Source organism: Pocillopora damicornis, chromosome 12 (genome assembly GCF_964200805.1).
Source record: "Pocillopora damicornis chromosome 12, jaPocDami1.2, whole genome shotgun sequence".
NCBI lineage: Eukaryota > Metazoa > Cnidaria > Anthozoa > Scleractinia > Pocilloporidae > Pocillopora > Pocillopora damicornis.
Window position 1 is genome coordinate 9,637,737 of NC_142681.1, and position 25,053 is coordinate 9,662,789.

At 38.6% G+C, this 25,053-nt stretch overlaps 2 protein-coding genes across 2 annotated transcripts; both read right to left on the reverse strand.

Moving 5' to 3' along the window:
• Window positions 1-824: 824 nt before the first annotated feature.
• Window positions 825-13,100, reverse strand: LOC113685994 (uncharacterized). The gene is made up of 14 exons (XM_027203586.2): window positions 12,813-13,100; window positions 12,458-12,552; window positions 12,228-12,301; window positions 11,353-11,445; window positions 10,052-10,277; window positions 9,277-9,448; window positions 8,496-8,618; window positions 8,302-8,352; window positions 7,505-7,722; window positions 6,949-7,030; window positions 6,071-6,471; window positions 5,235-5,475; window positions 3,173-4,906; window positions 825-2,544 (listed from the first exon to the last, which is right to left on the reverse strand). Exons 1-14 carry the CDS (start codon window positions 12,880-12,882, stop codon window positions 2,345-2,347), a joined length of 3,780 nt encoding a protein of 1,259 aa, XP_027059387.2. The 5' UTR covers window positions 12,883-13,100; the 3' UTR covers window positions 825-2,344.
• A 1,274-nt stretch (window positions 13,101-14,374) lies between these two features.
• On the reverse strand, window positions 14,375-24,157 carry LOC113686005 (malate dehydrogenase, mitochondrial). The gene is made up of 14 exons (XM_027203595.2): window positions 23,998-24,157; window positions 23,737-23,857; window positions 23,041-23,081; window positions 22,843-22,933; window positions 22,222-22,291; window positions 21,565-21,604; window positions 19,992-20,056; window positions 19,161-19,221; window positions 18,870-18,947; window positions 17,918-18,016; window positions 16,838-16,888; window positions 16,653-16,754; window positions 15,844-15,912; window positions 14,375-14,597 (listed from the first exon to the last, which is right to left on the reverse strand). Exons 1-14 carry the CDS (start codon window positions 24,067-24,069, stop codon window positions 14,538-14,540), a joined length of 1,020 nt encoding a protein of 339 aa, XP_027059396.2. The 5' UTR covers window positions 24,070-24,157; the 3' UTR covers window positions 14,375-14,537.
• Window positions 24,158-25,053: the final 896 nt, after the last annotated feature.

The window sequence follows — 25,053 nt, forward strand, 5'->3', positions numbered from 1 at the left end:
ATTTGCCACCATAAAGGGTGAAAAAGCTGACGTTTCGAGCGTTAGCCCCCTCGTCAGAGCGATTGAACTAACGCTCGAAACGTCAACTTTTTTACCCTTTACGGTGGCCAATTTACGTTTTTAACTCAGTTGTTAACTCTAAATTACTTACTATACTCTCCCACCGACGCAGCACCACAGTTTCTTAAGAAACTTACCCCCTTTAATCATTAGAGTCTAAAAAGAGGAAGGAAGAACAGGTCAGCTAAGTATTCGCACAGAGAAATTCACTTCTCATCTCCCTACTGTGCGCATGTCAAGTCTGCATTCGAGCTCTTTTTCTCGGCTGGAGATATCAGTAGTGTGGACGGCTAAAACTTCAGCACTTTGAAAAGAGAACTTTAAGTATGTCATCAATTGTATTCGCAATAGTGTAAGCAGCGCCCGAGTAAGTCCCCGTGTAAGATTCGCATTCAATCTAAATTAACGTTATCCTTCACCCTTTTGGCAACTGAAGCAATAAAACAGAGCTTTAAGAATTCCGGAAATTTTTGAAAAAGTAATCTTTTACAAATCTCATACCTATTTTCCATTGTTCTCGAGTACCTCCTTCATTCCACCTAGCGCGTAGCAAAGGCCTCTTTACGCGATATCCGTCTGAGTCACAGTAACTATGGATCAATATCAGTATGTGGGCAACTGCAACCCACCCCTCCCCTCACCCAACATTAACCCGAACTTGTTATTGGTCGACTGGTGTTGGGTTAGGTGCACAGTTGCACAAATACCGACAGTCATCCAGTCTTCTAACGGATCGAGTAGGTTATCTCATATCCCAAACAACATAACAGGAGAACAAGTTTATTTGCATAATCCTATGCAATCAGTCATGGTACTCGTTGTACACAGCATGTACCTCCTGCAATTCCCTTTCTTGTTCCCAGCCTCTCTTTTACTTCCACGTGGTCCAGAAGGGCGAACCCAGAGTATAACTTCATTCCATAACATATCTGATTTGCTAACATTATAGCGACGATACGAAGGGAAAACGAAGCCTGCAGTAAATCATTTTGGATAATTCAGGTGGAGAATGTTGTCTGGACAATAACACAGGTTTCATAATCCACGATAACATATGCCTTGCATAATTTTACAAAATTTTACGACCAAATTGTACTGTCTTCTCGCTAACAATTGACATTTACCGAAATCGTGCAGCCCCACGTTTAGAATATTATGGAATGAGAACTACCGCTTTTGGCAATAATGCAAGACTGATTAATCATAGATGAAAAATAGATTGTTTTCACATGATGTCACGACAGCCATACCAGTACCAAATACATTAAAATGGTGGCCACCGTGAGTTACCAACTAAGTCCTTTGTGAATTAAACCATTTTGTAATATAAACTTTCTTTTGTTCTAATAAATATACATAGCTGCTCGCCACATTTTATAAGCTTTTCCATTGAAGGACATTCACGCTCAGACGTAAATATTACTTTCGTAACTTGGACTGCGGTTGACTGGGATAAGCCTATGTCAATGGCCAAAGTTTATCGGAGCTTTAATCCTTGATAACAATTATGGCCTCGTTACGTTCTACAAAATCGAAATTGAACGAAGAATTATATCTTTGATGCGTGTTCACTTTTGACCGAGTTAAAGGACCCACTACATCATAGACTTTCACTAATGTCATTGCCATAGTTAGACCTATTCTCAACGAAGGCCACTGAAGTTATTTATACCTATACTCATGTCTTAATTAGAACCCAAAAGAATTGTAAGCTCAAAATAATTAGAAATTGTCCATTCATATATTTTTTGGGGATTTTCTTTATAAAGTAAGAATTCAGAAAGAAAGTGATTTCACGGAAAAATTGGATCAACCTCCATCCGCAGAGGATACTCTAACATCGAGTTAGCGCAAACGTTCTTAAACGAAAACACTAGGAAAAGACACTAAATTGAGCAAATTATTTAAATACACAAATCCCTTAAATGAAGAACCCCAATCTCAACATTTTTCTTTTCAGTTCACGTGAAGCACAGTTGATTTCTATATACAGTGTACATTAATTAACCTAAAGAGTTGAACAAATAGCGTTTGTGGAAATGAAGCTCACTAGCACGAAAAAGCAGCAAACATGTGAAATTAGCAACGAACGGCTTTACAAATAAATAACTTTTTTTTTCTTAATTTAGAAGAGAAGAAGATGTAATCACAAGGCCACAGATCTATAGTATCTAAAATATGAATACAGTCAGAAAGATCTCAGCGACAGCGTCAGTAAACTCACGCTCACCAATACAATAATTATGGAAGCATTCAGTACCAAATTACCGCAAAAAAGCTTTAATTAATTCATGGCTGCGGTCTGCTGTCTCTCCAGTTCTTCTACTGACATGACTTTCCTTGAAAAGTCAGCAGTGGTATCCTTGTGCACTGGGGCGGCCTGTTGGAGAACATCTTCACTGAACCACTTCGACAAAATGTTGCCTGAGCCAGACCCACCCGGAGAATGGGATTGATGAGGATGGTTCGTAATAGGACTGGCAACTATAAAAAGAACAACAGTCTATATTCGTTTCACCCATGATTAAAACGTTTCAATCTACGTTCGTGTTGTCGAAACAAGAGAGCGTAACAGATGACTCATGTGGGAAAAAATTCAAGTGCTGTCAAAAGAAAAGACGTCTTTGTGCCTAGTCGCCTTATTGTCTACCATCCTTTCTATGATTTCTTGTGTTGCCAAACTGGACGAAAAAGTTGTGTGAACGACTCTTCTCCCCATAGTAATGAAGCTAATGGAAACCCTAACATGGATCTATGTTTTCAGCTTGGAGAATATTTCTTTTGTGTTAAAATTTCGCAAGTGATCGACTTTTGACTAATACTGTTTACATATCTTGTTGTGGATATGAATTAGTGTAGTGCTTATGGCACCCTATATTTTTCAACTGCGAGCCACGCCATTGGAGAGTCATCTGCCAATTTGCAACCATGCTTCGTCTTTTAAGTGCTGATAACTCTGAGAGGAATACTCGTTCATCATTTCAAACACTTAGGTATTGGCCCGTCGAGGCCCATCAATCAAACCGTAAGTAGAGCCGAGTTTCCTGCGACTAACAGACAACATCGCATAGCCACTAAAACAAATGCGGAAAAAAAAGATCAAAACACCTACCTCGTCTCCCCTGGACCTGCTGTAGACCAACGTGATGGGGCATGTGAGGGGAACGAGCTCCTATCATCGTTGCAGGGTTAACAGTTGGATATCCAGGTGACGGACGCCCCCCATACATCATAGCGGCAGCAGCTGCTGCTGCTGCTGCTGCAGGATTGTGTCCTGGCATTATAGGATACCTTCCCACCGAGTGTGGAATAGGCAACCTCATAGACATCGGGTTTATTCCGGGAGAGGGGATGCCGCCCATGGGAGTTCCACTTGAAGACATCATCCTTAGATAAGCTGCTTGCATGTGCGGCGGGATCATACCAGGATGCATTGCAGAACGGGGAGGCATCGGCATGCCTGGCATAGGTGAGTTAAAGGGAGTCCGACCAGGATGACCATGCATTGCTGGCATACTTGACGGTGACATGCGTCCATTTGGTACATGTGGACCAGGCCGTGGACCATGCGGTCCTGAAAACGATCTTGTCATGAAATGAGCCGGAGTGGGTCGCGAACCACTTCCGTGGATTCCTTGAGGATGATTTGGCGGTAGGTTCTCATATGATGTCGACATCTCGGTACTGTTCATTCTTTGCATAGTTGGACCATGATGACTTTTTGACAAACTCTCACTTCTCTTCGTGTGAAACACGTCTTCAGGCATAGACACCTTCTCTGGTATACTATGCGGTTGCTGCTCGTACGAGTGCGTTAGGGGCCTGCCTTCATTGGCCGTGACAACACGCGTGATGCCACTGCGAATGCCTTTTCCCTGACTCTCCAAGGTAGTGACATGGCCAAATAATCCTTCCCCTGGCTTACTGTCTACTCTTGGCATCAAACCTTTGGACGCCAATTGCTGAGGCGACAGCAAAGTTGCTTTATCTGCCAATGGATGACGTTGAGGAGTGCATGGTTCCGAGTGAGGCAGGGGCCTTGCGGGTCTCAGTGGTGATCCTGCGCTCTGATTAAAAGAATGCAGAGGAGATGCTGGTTCAGAGTGAATACCGCTACTCTTGAAACTAAGAAACGGTACTTGTGGAGAGCCAGGTAAAGGTCTAAAGGCCGTTGGCTTCTGCAAAATTGGCGAACCACTTTGGGGTGGTTGTGAATCATTTGACATCATGGACCTTGGAGACAATAGATGGTCGTGTTTCTGAGCACGTTTGTTTCCTTGAGCGTCGTTTTCAGTCGCATACTGTTGGAAGAGCGCCATCTTAACTAATTCATCTGTATCGCCTGACTGTGACCTAGCTTTCGCCTGGAAGGGATCTTGGTCAGCCGTGTGGTCTTTGTTATTGGCAATGGCTTCTTCAACTGCTATGGAAGTTCTTACTTTAAGCTGTTCGTCAGACTTTGGCATCTTTTGGTCTAACTGTTCCTTGCGTATCTTTCTCAACACAGATGTCGGCATGAAAGATCGATCAGGTATAAAAGGGGAACCCATCTGACCCTCTGAAGTTGGTTTTGAATGTGGCGCACACTGATTGCGCGGTTCCGGGGCGCCTCCTGGCGTGGTGTTCCTCCCTTGTGGCGTCCTTGAAGGTGACTTCTGGTTGCCTTTCTGCTGCAAGCCTGGATGATGACCTGCGAGGTACAGCGACATGACGTGTGGAGGTACGTTATGCAAGTTGACGCCACCAAACCCAAGTGGAGGACTGTCTCTCTGCTGTGCAAGCATAGCATGAGGAGACGGTGTGCGCCGTAACAAAGGAGAAGCAAACACATCATGAGACGGGCTTACTAAAAAGGGAGAAACCACATTGTAAATTAAAAGAAGAAAAGATCCTAACCATTCAAAATTAAGCCTCACATGTGTGCCTAGGGAGATTGTTTTTGGAGAGGAAGGGGCACAAGGAAAAACAAAAGACACCCACACACACAGACAAACGGGTTCAAGTGGCCAGTCATTCATCAACCTCATTTTTCACAGCGGTATATATATGAGAATTTCCAATCCGATAAATTACAGAAATTCCTCCACAAAGTAATCATTATTCTTATCTTTCTCTCAGCCCCTTGGTATTCAAGATACTTATTTTCTACATAAACGAGGTGGCAGATCACATACCTATTGCACCGTACTTGTGGAACATCTCTAGAGGTGAGGGAGGTCTGTGCATCTGAGGCACCACCTGGGCTGGTGATGGGGGCCTGTCATCAGATACTGCTCCCTGCATAGTCATCCGTTTCAGCAGCTCAGCAGGTGAGGGTGAACGTCTTAGATCATGATAAGGAGAAGGTGTATTTCTTGGAGTTTTACGTTTAGGAGATGGTGGTCTTGGTAGTAAACGGGACGGTAATCCCGGAATCTTTGAGTAAATAATATATCACAGGAAGAAATGAATTATTTCGCCACCAACTTACAGACTTTACCTGTTCTACAGTTCAGTTATGGTAATCTTTCGTTGCGTTTCAACGAGTCAATGACAATATCTCCTGCCTCATTTTAATTCACAAATAAGAAGCCTTGACTGTATTCTGTTCTGTTGTAAAGCACGTAGGAAGCGGCTAGAGCACGAAAGAAGCGAAGGAGGAAACACGAGGCGTAGTACAAACTGTATAAATTGGAAGATGGCAGGACAGCTTTAGCTCAGCTCGGTATTTTGTACTGTGTTGGAACACTATCTTTCAACCAAGGACAGCACGCGTTATATCCAAACTTTATTATAAAATTAAACAGATCACGGATACGCGCTTGTACAGAACGTTCATAACCTACAAAGCTAACATATTTTAATTCTATTAGACAGCCACGAAGATAGGAACAAGACAGAAAAGAACTATTGCTAACAATGTGGCAACTTTATGGTTCCCCCCCCCTCTCTCTCTCCCCTCTCCCCCCCCCCCCGTGTTGCTCCATAATACAGATTCAACTTAGAAAAATAATGCTGTAAAACATCTTACCGCAGGCTGAGGCTTCTCTGGCAATGTCCCTGAAGACTTCATCTTTTCAACAAGCATATTAAATGCCAACATTTCCTCCTTTGAGCTAGTTGTGTCACCTCTTTTGAGATTTTCTTTGTTTTGTTCCAAGTCACTAGTCTCTTTATTTGCAAAGTCCACGCCATCTTTTGTGACCTCAGCCTCAATGTCCTCCAACCTGACTGATCCTTTAACTTTGCTTTCCTTTCCGACAGACATAACCTCATCCAGAAAAGGCTGCATGTTGATGCGGGTACTCTGTAGCATGTGCGCCAGGCCATGAGAGTCAACACCATCAACTACTGAAGGTGCAATTGGGGAGAATAAGTAGTTTGGTCCTGGTGACGGCGTCCGAGGTGTGTTTGTACCACCACTTGCAATACCTATTAAAAGCATTTGTTCAATTATTCGGTTATGCAACAGACCTTTCCCCAGGATAGTGAACGTGATAAAACAATGTTTAGATAAGAAATATGATTCTCAGGGGATGAAAGCAAGCGTTTCAAATGACAGGTATCAAAAACTTTAGCTTAGTGTAATTTCTACTGATGGAGAAGACGGTTAGAAATTGTTTGATTCAGGCTACGTTCCAAAAATACCAGGCAAATTTTCTTTCAGCTGAAACAAACGAGAAAACAGCTTCGAAAATTAAGCCGCCCAGCCGTTCAAAAATGTGTGTACAAAAAGTGGAGTCAGATTTTGTTCCCAATAATGTGTGTATGCCTAGCTAAGAGTATGAATTATACAACCAGCAATTCATTTCACCATTTTGAAAAAGAGGAACCATTCTTCAAAATGGCGGAGGAAACAGTTAAATCAAAGAGAGTACATTTTGTCAACGCTGTTTCCAGTACACCTACCTGGACTTCCACTTCTACTGCTACTGTAGTTACTTCCAGGTTGACCAAAAAACTGACGAAACCGACTACTGGCTTGGTCCACCTGATCAAAACATAATGGATGAAACAATGTTATTGACTGTTTCATTTTTTCCCCAATTATTACGTTTGCAATGTAGAGGATTCCCAAAAGGGCTCTCTAATGTTGTTTCTTTCAAGGAAAAGAAGCAATGTCTGGTGGTCATTTGACAATATGCTTATTGACTGAGTCTAGTCAGGCAGGGCAGGAAAAATTACTCAATCAATAAGTACATAATAAGCCACTGTACTTTGCTGACTCTTTATACTTCTTGAAGTTATCAGGGAAAACTTAAGGATGGAAGGCCTTGACTTGAGGAATATTCTAACTAATACAGGTAAAATCAGTTTTTTAACAATATAGTTATCTATCACACAGGAAATGAGAATAGACAAACCAGACAGCTAGTTGGAGTTAACGCATCCCTTCTGGGAGGGAAGGTTGTGAGTCATATCTTGACACTTACATGTAAGAAGGGGTGAGGTCAGATGAACTTACCCCTCCTGAAATAGGCAGCAATGATTCACTCAGGAAAAAGTCGTTAATATCAAAAGGCTTGGCATTTTGTTTATGGCTGTCATCAGCTGTACCATTTACATTTTCTTTAGCATTTGTTTTTTTGTTCTTTTGGTCACCTGCACCATCTTGGGATGGACTACTGCCTGTTGTAGCTGAAGAACTCTTCACTTCACCATTCATGGGGGCTTTCTTACCAACTAAAATAAGGTCACACCTATTACAGTCTAGCTATAGTCTACAACAAATGGAAAAGACTTTCTGGGAACTATGCTGCATCCAAAAAAATGCAAGTTCTGAAGTTTAAGGCCTTGTGGTTACATTTCCTAATATCAAATTATTATTGTACTGGGCACCTAGAGGAACAAATGAAAAAAACAAATTCAAATCCTCCAATCACAACCCTAGAAGATGACTTTTAAATTCTTTGCAGTATTATTTTTTAATCATGTCTTTGTGACATGACTGATGGCATTGCAAGGGTTAAAATATCCTCAAAATATCCTTAAAATATCAATTTATCACCAAGTAGACTGGCATATAGAAATAACAAATCTCTTAGCTTGAGGGTGTTAAGCTACCAAAACATCAAAATTTCTCAAATTCAGGGACTGTTCAACCATAAAAAGGGGTTATTCACATGTAAGATATCATGAGTTAAAGGGTGAACAGCATTTCCCACTTACAACTTGTCTTACAATTAATCATCAACATAAATATTATTGGCTATGGAATGATGACACAGCTATCAATAATAATTGGTGAAAATTGCATTGTACCTGACAAAATTGCTTTGAGCTCATCAGATGCAGATTTACGCCTCTCTTGATCTAGAAAGGTAAGGGTAAAAATGCAATGTCAGTTTCTACTCTGGTGAATTACCTTAAGTATTTAATTTCATTTAAGTAGTAGTGACTAATCTTGCAGCGTGTTGCAAGTACAAGTATTGATAAGTAACAATTGTCCACATTACCTCTTTTTTCAAGCTCGTCATCATCAAATCCTTTAAGCTCCATGGTTTCAAACTGGCTTGATGGACCAAATGTAAACCATTCTGGCTCTTCATTTTGAATTTCTTTCACATGTTTTTTCCTGACTGTGAGCAGATCATTTACTATTAATATAAGATTTCTACATTTTAAAGGAAGGAGTTTCATCTAATATTTTATCTTTTCCTAGAAGAATTATTTGTATAATGGCAATCTGATTCTCAATTTTTCTAAAAAAACTGTTACATGGTTAAATCATTTCCCTGTGATTTTAACAAAATAAAGAAAAAGGAGCTCAAAGAAGATTTTGATCATGTTCAACTTTGCTAATATCTATACAAATATGCCACATGCAAACTATCAATTGAAAGTAAACTTCCTTCATGTTTCATAGGTCATTCATAAACTGAGTTAAAGATGTAACTTGGCCACCATAAAGAGTTTCTACCATTAATGTCTCAAGCATCAGCTCTTTGTCAGAGTGTAACATTTCAAAGGTGCAATTTGGTGACACAAAACCCTAGAGTGCAAAATTACCATTTCACTTTAACCATTTAAACTAAATTATAGAATGATACTTAAAAGCTTACTACATGACATGTGGCTAAATGCCACTAAAGGTCACCAAATTGGTGATGTATACAGCAAATTTAGAAGCCAAAATTTTTTTGTTGTCATGGTGACCAAAACCCTTGCTGGTCAATTGCTGAACCTAGTTTTTACTCACGAGTTGATTGGCAGACTTGCCTTTCCTTGTCTACATACCATGAATATTTCTCCCTCTATTATGTTCTTCTCTATTTCGGTTTTGATCTTGATCTCTCTCCCTGAATCCTCTATCTTTCTCCTTGCCATAACTTCCACCAGCTCTGTCTCGCTCACCTCTCTCTTCCTTTTCCCTTAAACCTGAATATTTCCCTGACGGTTCCTCTGGATCCTGAAAAGTTTTCAATACAGTATCAAATGCATTCCTAATATCAACGCTTAGTATGATCTAACAGCTCAGTTGGTTTGCTCAAGTGGGAGAATGTTAGACTGCTGTTCAGGAGGGCTTGGGCTTCACAAAAGACGATAACTCAGGGTCTTAAATAACAAGTCAAAATGAGCTGTCTTTGCAAAAACCTCTTTAACAGAGTAGAACTTCTACTCTACTTGGATCAGAAATGTACTCCATAGGTCTTGTCTCCTGCATCTTGAGTGTTATACTTTTAGGTGGGAAAATTGAAGTATGCACATGCTTGGCACTTGAAAAAAGGTGCAGTGTTTTTGGTGTTGTGCTCTGGCCTTTGACACAACCAAGTGCACAAAGAGCCAAAGACAAAGGTCTCAATAGCTGGACATTTTTTGCAAAAAAACTGTAAGGAGGCAAGCTCATTACATAACCTAGATGGTTTTTTTTAGAAAAGTGGAGCTTCTAAATTCAATGTTCAATGACAGATAAGTTTTTGCTCATAAATTTCTCAAATGTCTCCAACCTGAATGCTATAAAATCAGCTTTGAGTAAGAACAAGAATTACCAGCAACAGTTCAAAAGCTTTACCTTGTTCCTTTCTTGTAGAGGTGTGCGTTCTTTATAGTCCAAGGCCCTTCCTCTACCCACCCTTCCAGTGAGTCTACTCCTACCCTCCCTATCACGATCAGTTGTCCTGCTCAAACCTGTCTTCACTCTCTCCTGTTGGTTATTCCTTTCCGGTGCACTCTGAGGAATCTGACAGCCTTGTACAAAGCTTTGACGTTGAGGGCTCAACACTATACCATCCTCAATACTGAGATGGAAAAAAAATCCCAAGTTTATTTGGAACAAATAAAAGATTAATCTCGATATAGTTACTAAAAAAAAACAAAAAACAAGAAAGTTATGCTTCTTGATCACAAAGCAAGATCAAAAAAAGTGGACAAAATGAAATAATAGTGTCAGGTAGTGTCACACAAGCATGGCTAACCTCTGCAGGAAAACTAAAAGACATGCTCTCAAGGCATTTTTGAAATTCTGTCATTATTCAGGTCACTTACAATATTGTAAAATTGTCATTGATTTTTTAATTGTATTTTAAGGCAAGCTAGGCAATCCACCAAAATTAGAAATTTATTAGACAGAGGTTTTTTCCTTGAACAAACATTTAAAAGCCTAAAGAAACTTAAGGCAGAGGAAGAGTTCTGTTTAAATTAAAAAAAAAAATGATTAACAATTAAACATCCTTCCAAAGAAAAGCCCTCATCATACAGATAAAAAAATAGAAAGGTGCATTCACTATGCACAGAAAACAAAGAAATCCAAACAATTATTTATCAATAAACTTCAACAGACTTAATTGTGATAAATTTCATTTAATAATGAAGATTGGGTTTGACAAATTGACTCACCTGGGTAATACACAAATTCACGAAGTGTGTTTACGGTTCTGGTGCAACTTCAATCAGACTATGTGATTATTCATTTGACAGGTTACAACATATAGTGCTCTGGTTGCACACACTTAAATGCAAGTGACAAATTGCTTGATTGTATGCTCCCATGATATGGTCTGAACTGGATGGCATCATAGATGTAAACATTTCCACTGAATGGATCTATTAGTCAACACTTTCACTCCCAAGATCGCATTTGTAATTCTCCTAACTGTCATTAATACAATTCTCGTGATGCTAGCTTGGAGAATTTGGTATTGGATCTAATGATTATCCTTATCACTTGTCTGCATGATATTGAATTGGTATTTTAAGGAGAAATCATGTCTCAGTCACTCATGGGAGTCAGTTAAGAATGAAAGGGGCTTCCTTGTCTGGGATTAGGTTTTTTTAAAAGATAAAATAGCCAGAGTGTACCATGATTTTACTTACATGAGTTGTTTCTTGAGTTCCTCTCCTGGTGAGGTACATCTTTTTCCGCTTGAGTTAGATTGGTGCCAGATTTCAGGATCCCACACTCCCTGCCTTTTTTGATAAAAAACCAAAGACTAGTGTAACCAACATAAATACTTGACAATGTTACTGTCAAGAAACTTTGCAAATAACTAAGGTGACAAATCATTGGATATCTGTCTCATGAACAATCATATTCTACCATATAAAAGCTAATATGCAGGACTTGAAAAACTAACAAATACATATAAAAGATTTCTATGCTGAGCACACAACTTATGTTTTTCTTTTCTTGGTCACTTGTTCTTCATGGTGACAATCTATTTAGACTGAGCCACATTTTAATCCAATCTTATGTGGTGAGCATATTTTAAGCTGTATCCAGGACCTAAAGTTATGGTATCTGTGCCCCAAAGTGTATCAATAATTTAAAAAGATGATTTGCTTTTTCACTTGGTTCCGGTTGAAGTAGTGCATGTCATGTGGAGTTTATAATTCTAAGCAAAAACTCACTTGATTAAAATCGAACAACAGCCAAAAACAGACTGTCAAGTACAAAATTGATACCAATATAAAAATGGCTAAAATTGAGCAAGTCTATTTAGGTAAAATACATGTGTATAAACAAATAAATTGTTATTTAGAACTTGTCTGCTTGATATTGTATTGATATTGAAAGGAGAAATTCTGTCTTGGACACTCATAGAAGTTAAATGGTCAAAACTTAGTATTTGGAATCTGAAGATATCCACAATGGGAAATTTATTGGAGATAAACGTATCTTGATCTTTAATATAAAAAGTATCAATTAAATACTCAACTATTTATTTTTTTTCTAATCAAAAGTATCAAACCTGATGTGTTCTTCTGAAAGAATAGATGGCCAGAGTTTTGATGCTGGAGACTCCCTCAAATTGAGTAACTCTTCCTAAAAAGTTAAATGCTCCGGTTATTTTATGAACAAAATAGTCTGTTTACTTATCCTCTCCGAGAAATTGAAAATTTCAAGGCGTATGACAGCTTAAAAAGTAGCGACACTACTTTTATTGTACAAATACAAAGTTGGCAGTTCCTAATTTGTCACCTTCGAGTACACAACACGTGGCGTGTTTTGCTCCGTTTCCTTCTCTCCTCTTTCAGCCGAGGCAACAAACTCTTCGCCTACTCGGGTAACTTTCTCTATGATAAGAAAAGCATTGATATAATTTAACATAGCTTGATACGTACGGCCGCTATTTTTGGTTGTCTGACACAACGGTCGTCAACCGTGTCTAAAAAAAAATGTTTATTGATGTTCTGTAAGGTACGAAAAAAACTTATCCATTCCACGTCTCTTTTTTACCTTGACCCGTCCAATAGCTACTTTGAAATCTACTTCTCCAAATATGTAAAATAAACATAGGTTTCAGAAGCTTGATCACAATCAAATACAAACTAACCTTGACTACACGGAGATGAAACCTCTTTTGTAACGACATCGCCTTCTGTTGACAATTCGCCAAACTCCATCTAAAAACTAAGCGTTTTCAGTTGTCGAAAACCACGCAGAAACTTTCTTGAGAAGAGGTTAATTTCTGTATGAAGTTAACCTCGCGGAATAGTCCTGTCATTACAAAAGCTTGTGAAGTAAATCCTTCGTGGTAGCTACCTCGTACCCAACAGTTTGTCAATGTCCATTTTGAACTACGAAAGGAAACCACACATGTTCGCGCTTGCGTATTTACTATGCCTCGCTTCAGAGTGTATTTCCGCTTCCTCAGGGGAGGGACACTCTGAGGAGATTCGGAGGAGTACTGGTAACAACGACTTACTCCATAACGGAAGTATATAGTGCCAGTTGGTGATTTCCTCTGGTGTGACAGTGACAAAATGAAGCAACGAGTTACAAACGGGGCTTTCCGTATCGATTCTTATTGATTCCCAAAATGGATTTTTTTTACGCTAAAGGCGATCACCAAAAGAGGGAAAAAAAGATAGTTTCGAGTTATCGCGTTTGTAGGTTGACGCTCTTTGAATTTCGGAGGGTTGACATTGCGCTGATCGAATCAAATCATGAAAAGAAAAAAGAAGTCAGGGAAGCAAACAGACATGCTGCAAGTGGTATGGGCCGTAGTGTGGGCATAGTCATATGCACATCACAGAGATGATTTGGATCTAGCAGTCTGTGCTGAATAGGTTTCCCTTCGCATTCTTTTTATTCGCCAACTGAATCCGTGGGGGTTCTTGAGATTTTAACATGTACAGTCCCTTTGGCGATCGGAGCAGAACACGTTTAAACCGTGACGATGGTAAGAAGAGAGAGAATATGTTTACATCGCAAGTAGTCAGTCAGGAATCATGAAGAGTTTCAAAGTGAAAGTAAGTTGTAGCATAAGGGATACAACTAGAAGAAAATGCTGTGCTTGGCACCACAACTAGGCTTTTGAAAAAATCTCCAGAAATCAATAGCTGTCCTAGTGTTAATCAGTGAACAGTTCGTACTTCCTCTTCCTTCGACACCCAACCGGATGTAAAAATTTCCGCTATTACCGAAAAGACCGATGCTGGCACGTTCACGCTCCACATCAAGCATTTAATATGTGCATTTCTGTGGTTTCTTTGTTTCTAATTGCATATTAATTGGCTGAAGCAGAGGCTCAAAACAAATACGAAACAGAGAAGGCTAAAACTCGGACGACTTTGTTCAACGGCGGAAAATAATCGTACTCCTGTGTCTACCAATCTCTTCCCCTTGGAAAAAAGATACAGAAGCGCCTACGAGAAGCACTTTTCACGCTTTTTGCATCTTAAAATATTATCCGTCGTTTACAATCCGCGCTAATCAAGTACATTCCATACCATCCTTGATCTATTCATGGTTTACAATTCCTTCTTTTACGGTTATCCACCCTAGCAAACTATTACTCAGAGGTTTCCCATGCTTACTGTCGCAAAAACGACTTCAAGTAGCGTAGGAGAGTTTATTTCAGCTTGTTAGCATAAAACATGAGGCAAAAACTACTTGTACTAAAACAACTGTTTTAATTCACTTATATCCAGAACAGTATCATACAGAGTTGGCACATTCTTCCTGCATGTTGGAAAATTGTTAGACACTATTAATGCAACAGGGAACGCGCAATACAATTTCCTGCCCAAACTCTTCGGTGCACCAAGAAGCGCAATCATTTTCCCAAAACGAATTCTTCGCCCTTCTTGATGTTCTTGGTCAGTTCGGGAATTACCTAGAACATATCATCGGAATCGTTAGGATTATTCAACGAACTCCACATTCAAGTGACAATAATTAGTCATAATAATAAATAAAGGAAGAGAAGACTTCCTTTCGTTATGGCGAGGTGCCGAGGAATTGTATCGCATATTCAATTTAAAACTTACCTTGCCTTTAGCCAACTTTTTGCCTGGGCTTACCTTGCCAATATTTTGGTTTCTAGAAACCGTTCTTATATGTTTGTTTGTTTGTTTGTTTTATAAAAAAGGTGATAAGCCTAAGTAAGGTCAAGGACAAACCCAAACACGACTACCGATGACGATCATCGTGCGAGAATTAAGTCCTATTACAACGAACATGGACGCATCACTCAAAGGGTAAAAATAAATGTGTGGTCTTGCAGCACATAGCAAACCAAGGCTGACAAGACTCGCATAAGGATATCAAGATAATCTAACAGGTTTCAACGATTCCCAAATATTTAGCCAGAACATCCCTAATTTTAGTAGTTCTCAAACACTTCTAATTTTAGTACTTCACAACAGAAGCACCTTTCCGATATTCATCTTTGCCAAACACTTTCCCTCCACAGTCTCAATGGGCGCAGCAGCACTAAAGACAAAACCAACGGCCGTAAAACAAAAACAGTTTTGTAATTTTGAGGTGGATAGAGGTTTTGTACTTTTTAAACATAAATGTCTTGAGCGCTCGTAACTTCCACACATTTTCATTTTTCCTCAAAGCAAATGGTACAAAAAAGGTGCCCAATCAAGAAGACTCGGAACCACAGGTACAGATTTCTTTTTTTCTTTCTTTCTTTTTTTTTTTTTATTTTTTTTTATTTTGCAGAATTATCGATCTTGATATGCTGACTGGAATGAAAAATGGAGGTCACAACTGGAGCTCGCTTTCAATTTACAGGCTCCTAAAGGTAAAATTAAGAATTACATTTGGACGCTGTTGTGCCGCCACGGAAAAACGATCAATACATTTTGAGAAGTTGTTAGGAACATTTCATACCGTAGGAAAACACGAAAAAGTAGTATCGTTTTTTTTAAGAAGCGGTGAACAAAAAGAAACTTAATGGCTCAACTGAAAAATAAATTCATAAAGAAAAATGTTTTATGAGCCACGAGATCTCAATGTTTGAGGCAACACAAGAGAAGCGAGAAACTGGCTGCTAGTAAAACCTTACTGGCTATGAAGAGGATTACAAGCATGCTGTGCATAGAAGAAATGATTCAAAACGTGACACCAACCTCCTCAAGCTTTTTCTTCTCATAATCTGAAAGCTCTCCGATTCCTAAGTTATCCTTCACACCATTTGGCTAGATGGAACGGGAAGACAGATAATGTGTAGTGGAGATGATTGGAATGCAAAAAAGGAGAAATATTAGTGGGAGAAGAATCCGTTTGAAATGGGGAAAGTTATTTTCTCCAAAGTAAGTTCAACCAACAATCATTTGAAGTGTAGAATAAACTATTGTCATCAGTTTTGATGACCTGTTACTAGTGTTTTGAAAGCAGTGCCAGAGCTGTCTTTGTTAAGGATAAACTTTCTCTGGAAAACCTTTTAACCTGGCGATGGCTTCAGGTCATTACCGAACAAAGGGCGCTTTCCAACCTGTGACATTGATATTTGACATATTTAGCTACGTCATAGGAGTAGTAAATGTTTTACACATTACTATTCTGAAACGGATGTTTTTACAAAGCTATGAAAACAAACTTCTGTATTTGGAAATAACACCAATAACTTTTGTTACACAGTCTCCAAGTAATTTTGAGATAAAGTAATCTTAGAAAGCCCCATTTACGCCGTTGTTTTCCTTGTTCCATACTCAGGACAAAAGTTTAAGACCTTTCTTGAACCAAAGCCCGAAATTCCCCACCTTCCTCTCTCCATCAGGAAGTTAGGTGGCGGCCATTCTTTAAAAAGTGTGATAGTTTTGTAATCAGCTCAAACAAAGCCGTTAAAGAAGGACAAGACATTCCTTCGCCAATCATCTGAGGTTATATAATCACCTGAGAAAGTCTTACAATACATGACAAGCTAAACTGATCTTACCCCAAGCTCAACTGGTGAAGCAAAGTAGCCGGTGCCACAGATGTCTGACTTGATAAATGCACACTCCACTATCCCTGCTTTGCCGTTGAGTGCATCAAGAACCTAACAAATCATAATAACACATATAAAAATCCATCTTTGCCAATTTTTGTCATAAATTCTCAAAAATTTAGTCTTGTACTTACAGATGCAGTAAACCTCGTTCCGGCATAAGCCATTGAAAGGGTAGCAGAACCCTAAAATAACAAACGAACATTTGATATGATAAACAAAAACAAAGGTAAATCTGTCAACGAAAGTGATCCTCGCAGTAATGTGCACTACTTAGGCAGTGGTGAAAATAAGGCCTGAAAAAATTCAGGCCTGTACGGGATTTGAACCCATGACCTCTGCGTTGCACCGGTATCGCAGAGGTCATGGGTTCAAATCCCGTACAGGCCTGAATGTTTTTCAGGCCTTATTTTCACCACTGCCTAAGTAGTGCACATTACTGCGAGGATCACTTTCGTTCACGTCTTTATCCGCAGTTCAAATATATGACTTTCATATATTCTTAACCGTTTAAAAGTAAATCTGGAAAACAGTAGAGGTCTTGGCATCACTTCTGATGAGTTCTGTTGATGCTACTGACGAAGGAGCACTATGGAAGCTCAACTACTGGACACCCTCACGATGCCAAAAAGGTGTCCTTTAACTGGAGCTAGCTTTTTTTCTGAAACCATTCTCCTAAGCTACCAGTTAAGACTCGAATAAGGGATAGTTGTTTCTATATGGGAGTTGGCACAGCTAGTAACTGATAAACGATTCAAATACAAAATGCCACTGCATGAAATGGTTTTTGTGTTTCATTGCATTAAGCAACACTCTAATAATAGAGCTAAGTGCATTTGACTCTGATTAACATTGCATTGACAGCAATGCAATTCCAGTCACAAGCAAGTGGTGCCTCAAAAATTACACATATAGCGTATGATGAAAAAGTATCATGACAGAGAGACATGTGTATGGCTCAGTGATAATAGTGAATTCACAATTACAAGCAGTGGTGAGTGGTGAGTGGTAAGACAGAATTAAGACAAACTCAGAGACTAATCATATTCATTTCTCCAGGGATTACAAGCACTTAGAAAAAAGTCTTCTTAATTATAAACATAAGAGTATTTGCAGCAGTCTCACACTCATAGACAGCTTCCTGCTTACAAGGATGCCAATTATCAGCAGAGCTATAATAACATCTACCAAAGTAACAAGATTTAACCACTTACTGATCCAGCCTTAGCATTCACCACTTCTGTGCCTGCATTTTGGATGCGGTCAGTAAGTTTCTCTGTTTCGTCATTAGTAAATGAAACTTTGGGCATGGTCTTGAAGAAACAATAGATTTGACAATACATTAAGAAATCTGTACACAACATTCTTCACGATTGTTGACTATTCTTCTTTCCTAAACTTTTAAAATTTTGGGGGCCACTGGATTTCGATTGGATTAAAAAAATTAAACTGAGGCAGAATTTTTTAGTCTGACAATCTGGCTTTGTTCTCAACTTACCCTCACTTCTTTATCATGTCCAATCTCAATTGACAACTTTTTATCAAAGTGGAGGTGGCTAGATGTGCATATTTGTGAGCCACTGACACTGAAGTGAATAGTTGTTTTATTATATACTAAAACAGTGAGATAATATAACACAAAAAGATAATTTAAACTCATTTATTCCTGCTAGGAGAACAACATTTTCAGGTGCAAATTGGGCACAAGTTGCTTCAAGGTGAATAGCACAGCATATTCTAAGTTTGAGTAGCCAATAAAAGGGCACCTTTGACGCCATCCACTGTTTTAATGTATACTAAAACTGTATATTTTGTAATCAAATCAACTGATGTTCTTTGGTTCAAACTTTAAATTCCCCTCTCACAGTAATGTATATTGATAAGTTGAACTACAGGAAAATACAATTTGAGCAACAAGGACCACCATGTCAACATATTCATTGATGTATGATAAATCTTTACATTTTAGGATGAGTACAAATACACGAAATTTCCCAGAAGTGAAATGATAGGCAGCTAGGAACCAGAAAGATTTAGCCCCTATATAAACATGAGAACTATTGTCACTATAGAAGTTATATTACAGCAGTACTGTACACAATGTCACACCATTTCAGGATATCATAGGTCTTACAGATGGCCTCCTTAATTGTTAAAAAAAATTACCTGTGATAAAAGAGGTAAGATTGTAACACCAGAATGGCCTCCTATCACAGGAACATTCACATCGCCAACGTCCACACTCTAGCAAAGAATGAACAAACACAATTCACCTACTAAGGTTCAGCAAAAGAGTCAGTTTCATTAACAAATTCAAATAGTACATTTCCAGAGGGTATGAATGACAGGTTCCAATTTTATACTCAACCACATGTAGCAGACTGGCCTAACAGCAAGAAGATCATTTTTAATAGTTGATACCACTAACCTCTACTGCAGGCATCATTGTTAATTTACCTTTGCCTCAGCTACAAATGTATTTGCTCTCACAATGTCCAGAGTGGTAACACCTAAAATTCTGAAAGATATTGGTCATAATGAAAAATAAAAGACTACAGCACCAGTTATACACATTTGTACAGCCATTCTAAGAGTAAACTGAAGATTGTAGGCTAAAAATTACAAAACATTGTGAAACAATGCAATCCTAAGATGAGTATTTCCCAACTTGAGCTGAATTTTGGCTCATTGTCACTCTTGGCTTATAGAATGTTCATTGTCCTAGTGGGCCATAGTGAATGCCACTAGACACCCCTGGCACCTTCTTACCAATCACAGGAGGCAGTGATAAAATCACATTTACAGCTTTAACCTAGCTCAATGGAATATACTGTACAGTAGTTATTGAGCTATATAATAATGATAATGATATATTAGCATATCATTGGAGGGGTGGCTCTTCTATGCAACAAACTAAATATAAACTAGTTAAAAATCTATCATAATTACAAAATTGCTAATACTGCACACTACATTTTACATATAAAGATTATCTAATGCTTCTCTTTTCAGGATTAACTTACATATTTAAATGGTGACTATGACTAACTAATATAATTATATACAAATACTAGCTAGGGCATTTAATAATGACAATCAGCTTTCAAACTAAATATGGCTGATTATTCTTGTAGGTGTGTTGCTGCTTTCACTTGTGAAAAAAAAAATAGCATTTACATTCTTTTACAAACAAAGGACACAAAGTCAAGTTCCCAACTGGAGAGTTTTGTGAAAATACCCAGTTATGATTGTCTAATAACCACATAACTACAGTACAATTTCTCTCACCTTCCTGGGTCATAAACTCCAGCTTTCTTAAATACTTCACTTGCAATTGGGACAGTGGAGTTTACCTTAACGTTTTTTTGAAAAAGAAAAGAAAAACAGGACACATCACTAACAAATAATTTTTAAAGGCTATTTAACAATAATTTGAGTCATTGTTCAATATGGAAAATTGCCTTAGAAAAAAAAAATATGGAAAATTGCCTTAGAGATAAGGAACCTCTGAAATGGAATTTATCATGGTAAACAAACATCAACAAGTCACAAAAAACACCAAAAAATTAAGACAGAGAGAGTGAACATTAATGGAAAATCATTACCTTGGAAAAGTTATTGATGTCATTGTGATGTATTGTTAAATTTCACAAATAATTCAAATTCCTGAATTTTTCAAAGGCCTTCCTTTTTGGGCTTACATACTGAGGGACTACTCTTTATGCAGATTGTAGTGTAGGGCAAATGTATTTCAACCTAGTTTGCTTTGTAATTTTCTTTGTTTAGGTAATGTGGAAATGCAGCCGGAACAAAGAGAAAAAAAAACAAATCTATGAATTCAAACGTTTTTGACCTGAAATTCATCAGCAACTACATTGTATATTAAATATTTGGAGGGGCCTCTCATTGGTGAAAACTTTTATATCAAAAATGGCTTACAACAAGGGGAGAATTTGTGTCAGAAAGTCTTCTGACTAATAACAATATTGCAGTTTGAACACAAATTGTCACTGAGGATAGAATATACAGTAAACAGCAGCACAGCAACTAAAATACATAAGTATATACTAAAACAGCTGATATCATTGACAGCATGCTCTGATCCGCTATTCAAATTCCAAACATCCTTTGCTATTCGCCTCCAGTGGGATTTGCACAAGAAAAAAAATCATATTTTGTGCTATATTTTTTCACATTTTTAGTAAACATTAACACAACTAAGCACCCCAGTCAAGGTGGCTAGTAAAAGATATTTACCTCACCCCTTCTTGGTTTGGTATATTTCTATCACTAACAGCTTCCAATTTGGTGAACAGTTGTTCACTACATGCAGCAGCCACAAAGTAGATACCAGGTACTTAAATATGAGCTTGTCTCATTTAGTTTAGGTACTGCATCAGTAGTTTAGTTTCTTTATTTCATAGACAGGAGTGTTTTGCCAGGAACCAAAACACTCATAGAATCAATATGACCACTACATCCCCAAACTGAGTGGCTTATTTTTCATATATAATATGAGGGGTAATATTGAGGAAAGTCACAATTTCAGCCTTTTCTGACTTTGCTGAATAAATGCATGGTTTTCAACTTTTTAAACCAACTATACTAATTGTCCATGAAATAAAAAGAAAATTATACATCAACTCAAAGATATCAATTTTACTCCCTCATAAAGTTCACATGTTCTAACCACTGTGTAATATCCTCTACATGTAATGGCAATTCTTTTTATAAACCCTAAGGAATTACCATGAGGCCTTTATTGGAGGGCTTCTATGTAGTGGAGCTTATCTTCAGAATTCTACAGAAATCTCTAACTTAATGATTCTAATTTCTAGTCACCATTTCTTATGATACTTACTGGATTAGAGATAATACAAATAATTGCCATGGGACAAAATCTATATCAAAGTAAACAAATCAAAAGCATAAGCATTAAATTTTGTCACCTGCTGAAAAACTCTTGGAAAGTTTAAAAACATTGTATACTGTTACTTCCCCATGATTTGAATTCTTCTAGCTCAACCCCTGCACTAGCTCAAACCAAATCAATTTACCCAGGATTACCCTCATTTATTTCCACTGTAATTTTACCCTTGCTAACTTGAAGCAGTTTTTTTCTCTTTGGGTCATTTTCTACTTTATCTTATTATTCAAATGCCAAAAGTAAACTTACTTTGCATTTTTTGGCACTAAATTAAAATGTATCAGACTAGTCAGCTTTCATTGATGGTAGATGCATCATATTTACGATACGCTTTGCTAATTACTGGTACTACCTTTCATCAAATATGTTTCATTTTCTCTCTACTTCCCTACACTGTGATTGACTTTGCCTAACTAAAATGTACTTTTTCAAGAAAGGAAAAACAGTTACCAACATTTTTCCCAATTTACAGTAATTTTTTTCTAGTTCTTTAAGACTCAAACTCTCACTAACTTGACCTTTCTCAATTCTCCAGAAGGTTAAAGTTCTTGCAAGTCTACTACAAAAGTAAGAAGTGCAAATTTTCCTTACTTGGCACAAGCCTCAGCGAGAGTCTGTACAATGGAAGCATTTGTATTGAAAAGGTCATCACGAGTCATTCCTACCCAGGACATAAACAAAATTTATGAATAAGCAAACTCTGTCAGAGGGTAGGGAGAGTCAAGACCGATCAGAAGCCAAGTGGCTCATCCTGCTTGAGCTTAACTACTTCGCCTGATAGATACACCCCTTCTTCCCCCATATTTCCCAAGCATCTCCTTGGAGTTTGACCCATGACAGATTCCACTGGGAAACTGGGACTGTTCATAGAAAACATGGCAAACAGTTTTCTCCCACATGTCCCATTCCTACTGATGACAATATTAGCATTTGGGTTACTGCATGCAAGTATCTCTATGGACACTAGCAAGCTTCTAATCTAGGCATCCCTCTCAATAAGCTGTTGGTAACAATTTGAATATACAGTGATGGGCTGAAATGTCATATACACTAATAACAGATAATATGCTTTAACACGAAAATAAAAATGAAAGTTTCTGCTTATTGGCACACTTGTGATTAAAATGAACTTCAATTTAGGGCCTTTGGCCCTTGATTAGTAACACATTAAACATAAGTAAAACAAACAAAGGTTAGACTGAAACTCTTTACCTGGCTTTCTAGGGACTCCTGCAGGGATAACAACAGCTGCACAGCCTTCCAAGGCAGCCTGTAGATCATCTGGACCCTGATGACTGGTTACCTTTAAATAAAAACATTAAGAGAGGGGCTTTTAACATTCACTGACAACATCAAATAAGTTCAGTGTTGTTGTTGCTGCTCAGTGAAAGAGAACTGGTTCACACTTACTTTTGCAGGGGTATTAATGTGACTTATGTCTGCTACAACACCTTCAATGAACAAAGACAAAAGTGTACAAAGTTAACACTTATAAATGTTATCTGGCCTGATGTTCATGATTTTTCCATGCAACTCTCTTTACTTGGACTGAATGTTGCAAATTAAAAAAAATGGTATACAACAGAGTTTACTTTCCAGCTGATTGCATCATAAGCACATCATGGACCCTGATTGTGTACAATATCATAATGCACTACGAACTGGCTTAATAGCATTTGGCTGACTGGAACTTTGGCTCATAGAAAGTGCTCTTTGAAATTCGCTACCAAGTTACTGCTTGGGGTTTTCAAGAAGGACTGCTGAAATGGTGACAACTGGTAAAACTTGCAGTGTAAAGGAATGTTGCTAAGTCTCCACTGCTGGAAAATGTTGCCAGATGAAAAAGGGGCAATCAGGGTTAATTTTGGCCCATGACTGCCCAGTAGAGCATGACTGTAGAAGGCACCAAGCCCGTTCCTTGAGGTGGCATCTTTGAGTCACCTCACTTGCAATTTCCGCGGGCAGCTTCACTTCTTTGTAGTTCTATCAATACTCATATCTACACGTGTATAACTGATGATGACCGAGAATCTTGATGTACTTTTGACTAACTAATTAACTATTTCTTGCTTATTAATTACATCGTCACACTTCAATATAACTTACCTGGTGTGTTTACAATATCGTACAAAGCCAAATGGCTTATAGCCGGATGCTGTTTCATCAACAGTGACATAGGCTGGCCAATCCCTCCAGCAGCACCAAGAACAGCTACCTTTTGCTGGTGCTACAAATCAAGGACGAGTTTTAAACGAGACAGATTTCCCCTTGAGGAGAGACCTTATGAGCTCATGGGAGGAACACACAAACTTCATGTAGGACTTGTACTATTTCTGATCGTAAACAACGCTTAAGTGAACTAGTTACCTGAGCAGCCACAGAAAAGTTTCTTATGGCCTTCCTGGCTCCTTTCATACGAAGTGCTGTTCTCGAGAACATCGTGAAGTGGTCACAGAATTGTGTTAATCTTCCCCGGCTCTATTCGTCGTATCCTGAGGAGCACGGAGGCGAGAATAATTTTGCGCATGCCCTCGGTTGCAAGCCCCTCGCAAATTCAAAAGAATGCCACAGGCATCCCATAACTTTGTCACACTCTTGTGCGGCAGTAGTTTTCGCCCGACACAAAACGTTTGAGTCGCAACCACCGTTTATTGATCAGCAAGCTGGAGTCTTACGGAGTAGAGCTACTATGTACATCATGAATGCGTATTGAGCATGAAATTCCTTGTCTAAAAGTTTCGGAGTCCCGCAAAGGTCTTCCAATTAATCTTGACTAACGTCCAATTCTAGAGTCTACTCGTGACACACTTGTGCATTGTCAGCTAGGAATCATTAGGGAATAGGTAACTCTATAACCTACGGACTAGCTTTCGGTTTGAGTCACTGGCTATTGGCAAACAGTTTCAACATTCATACGCAAGGCGGGATGTTTCTGAAGCTGACGTTTCGAGCGTCAGCTCTTTGTCATAGCGAATATAGGTGTGTTGTGTGGTATACACACAGAGATGGAGGCTACACTCTGTGTGGGGACATTCTAACGTGAAGAACACTCACCACTGATCACTTTGCAACTTTGGGGTATATTTAAGAGTAAACTTTGCTGTTGTAAGACCCACAAGTTTGCAAAGCTCCCTCAAGGAAAAAAATTCAAGTGATGATAAACGTGAAGAGGAAAGAAAAACCTTACATCCAATTAAAAAAAAAAAATTCTAAAAACGCGCTCTAGCGAGTAAAAAGTATATACCAGAGAGGATGTAAAGAAATTGATGAACTCGTAAAGGGGGATGGGTTTGGGCAACGAAAAAAAAATACTATTTCTTCCTCCACTCTTCACTGGCTTTTCAGCTCCACACTTGCCTCTATCTTACCAATCCAATTTGGCGGATACGATGGTCGATTAGCACTTGAACGCCAAAAGAATGA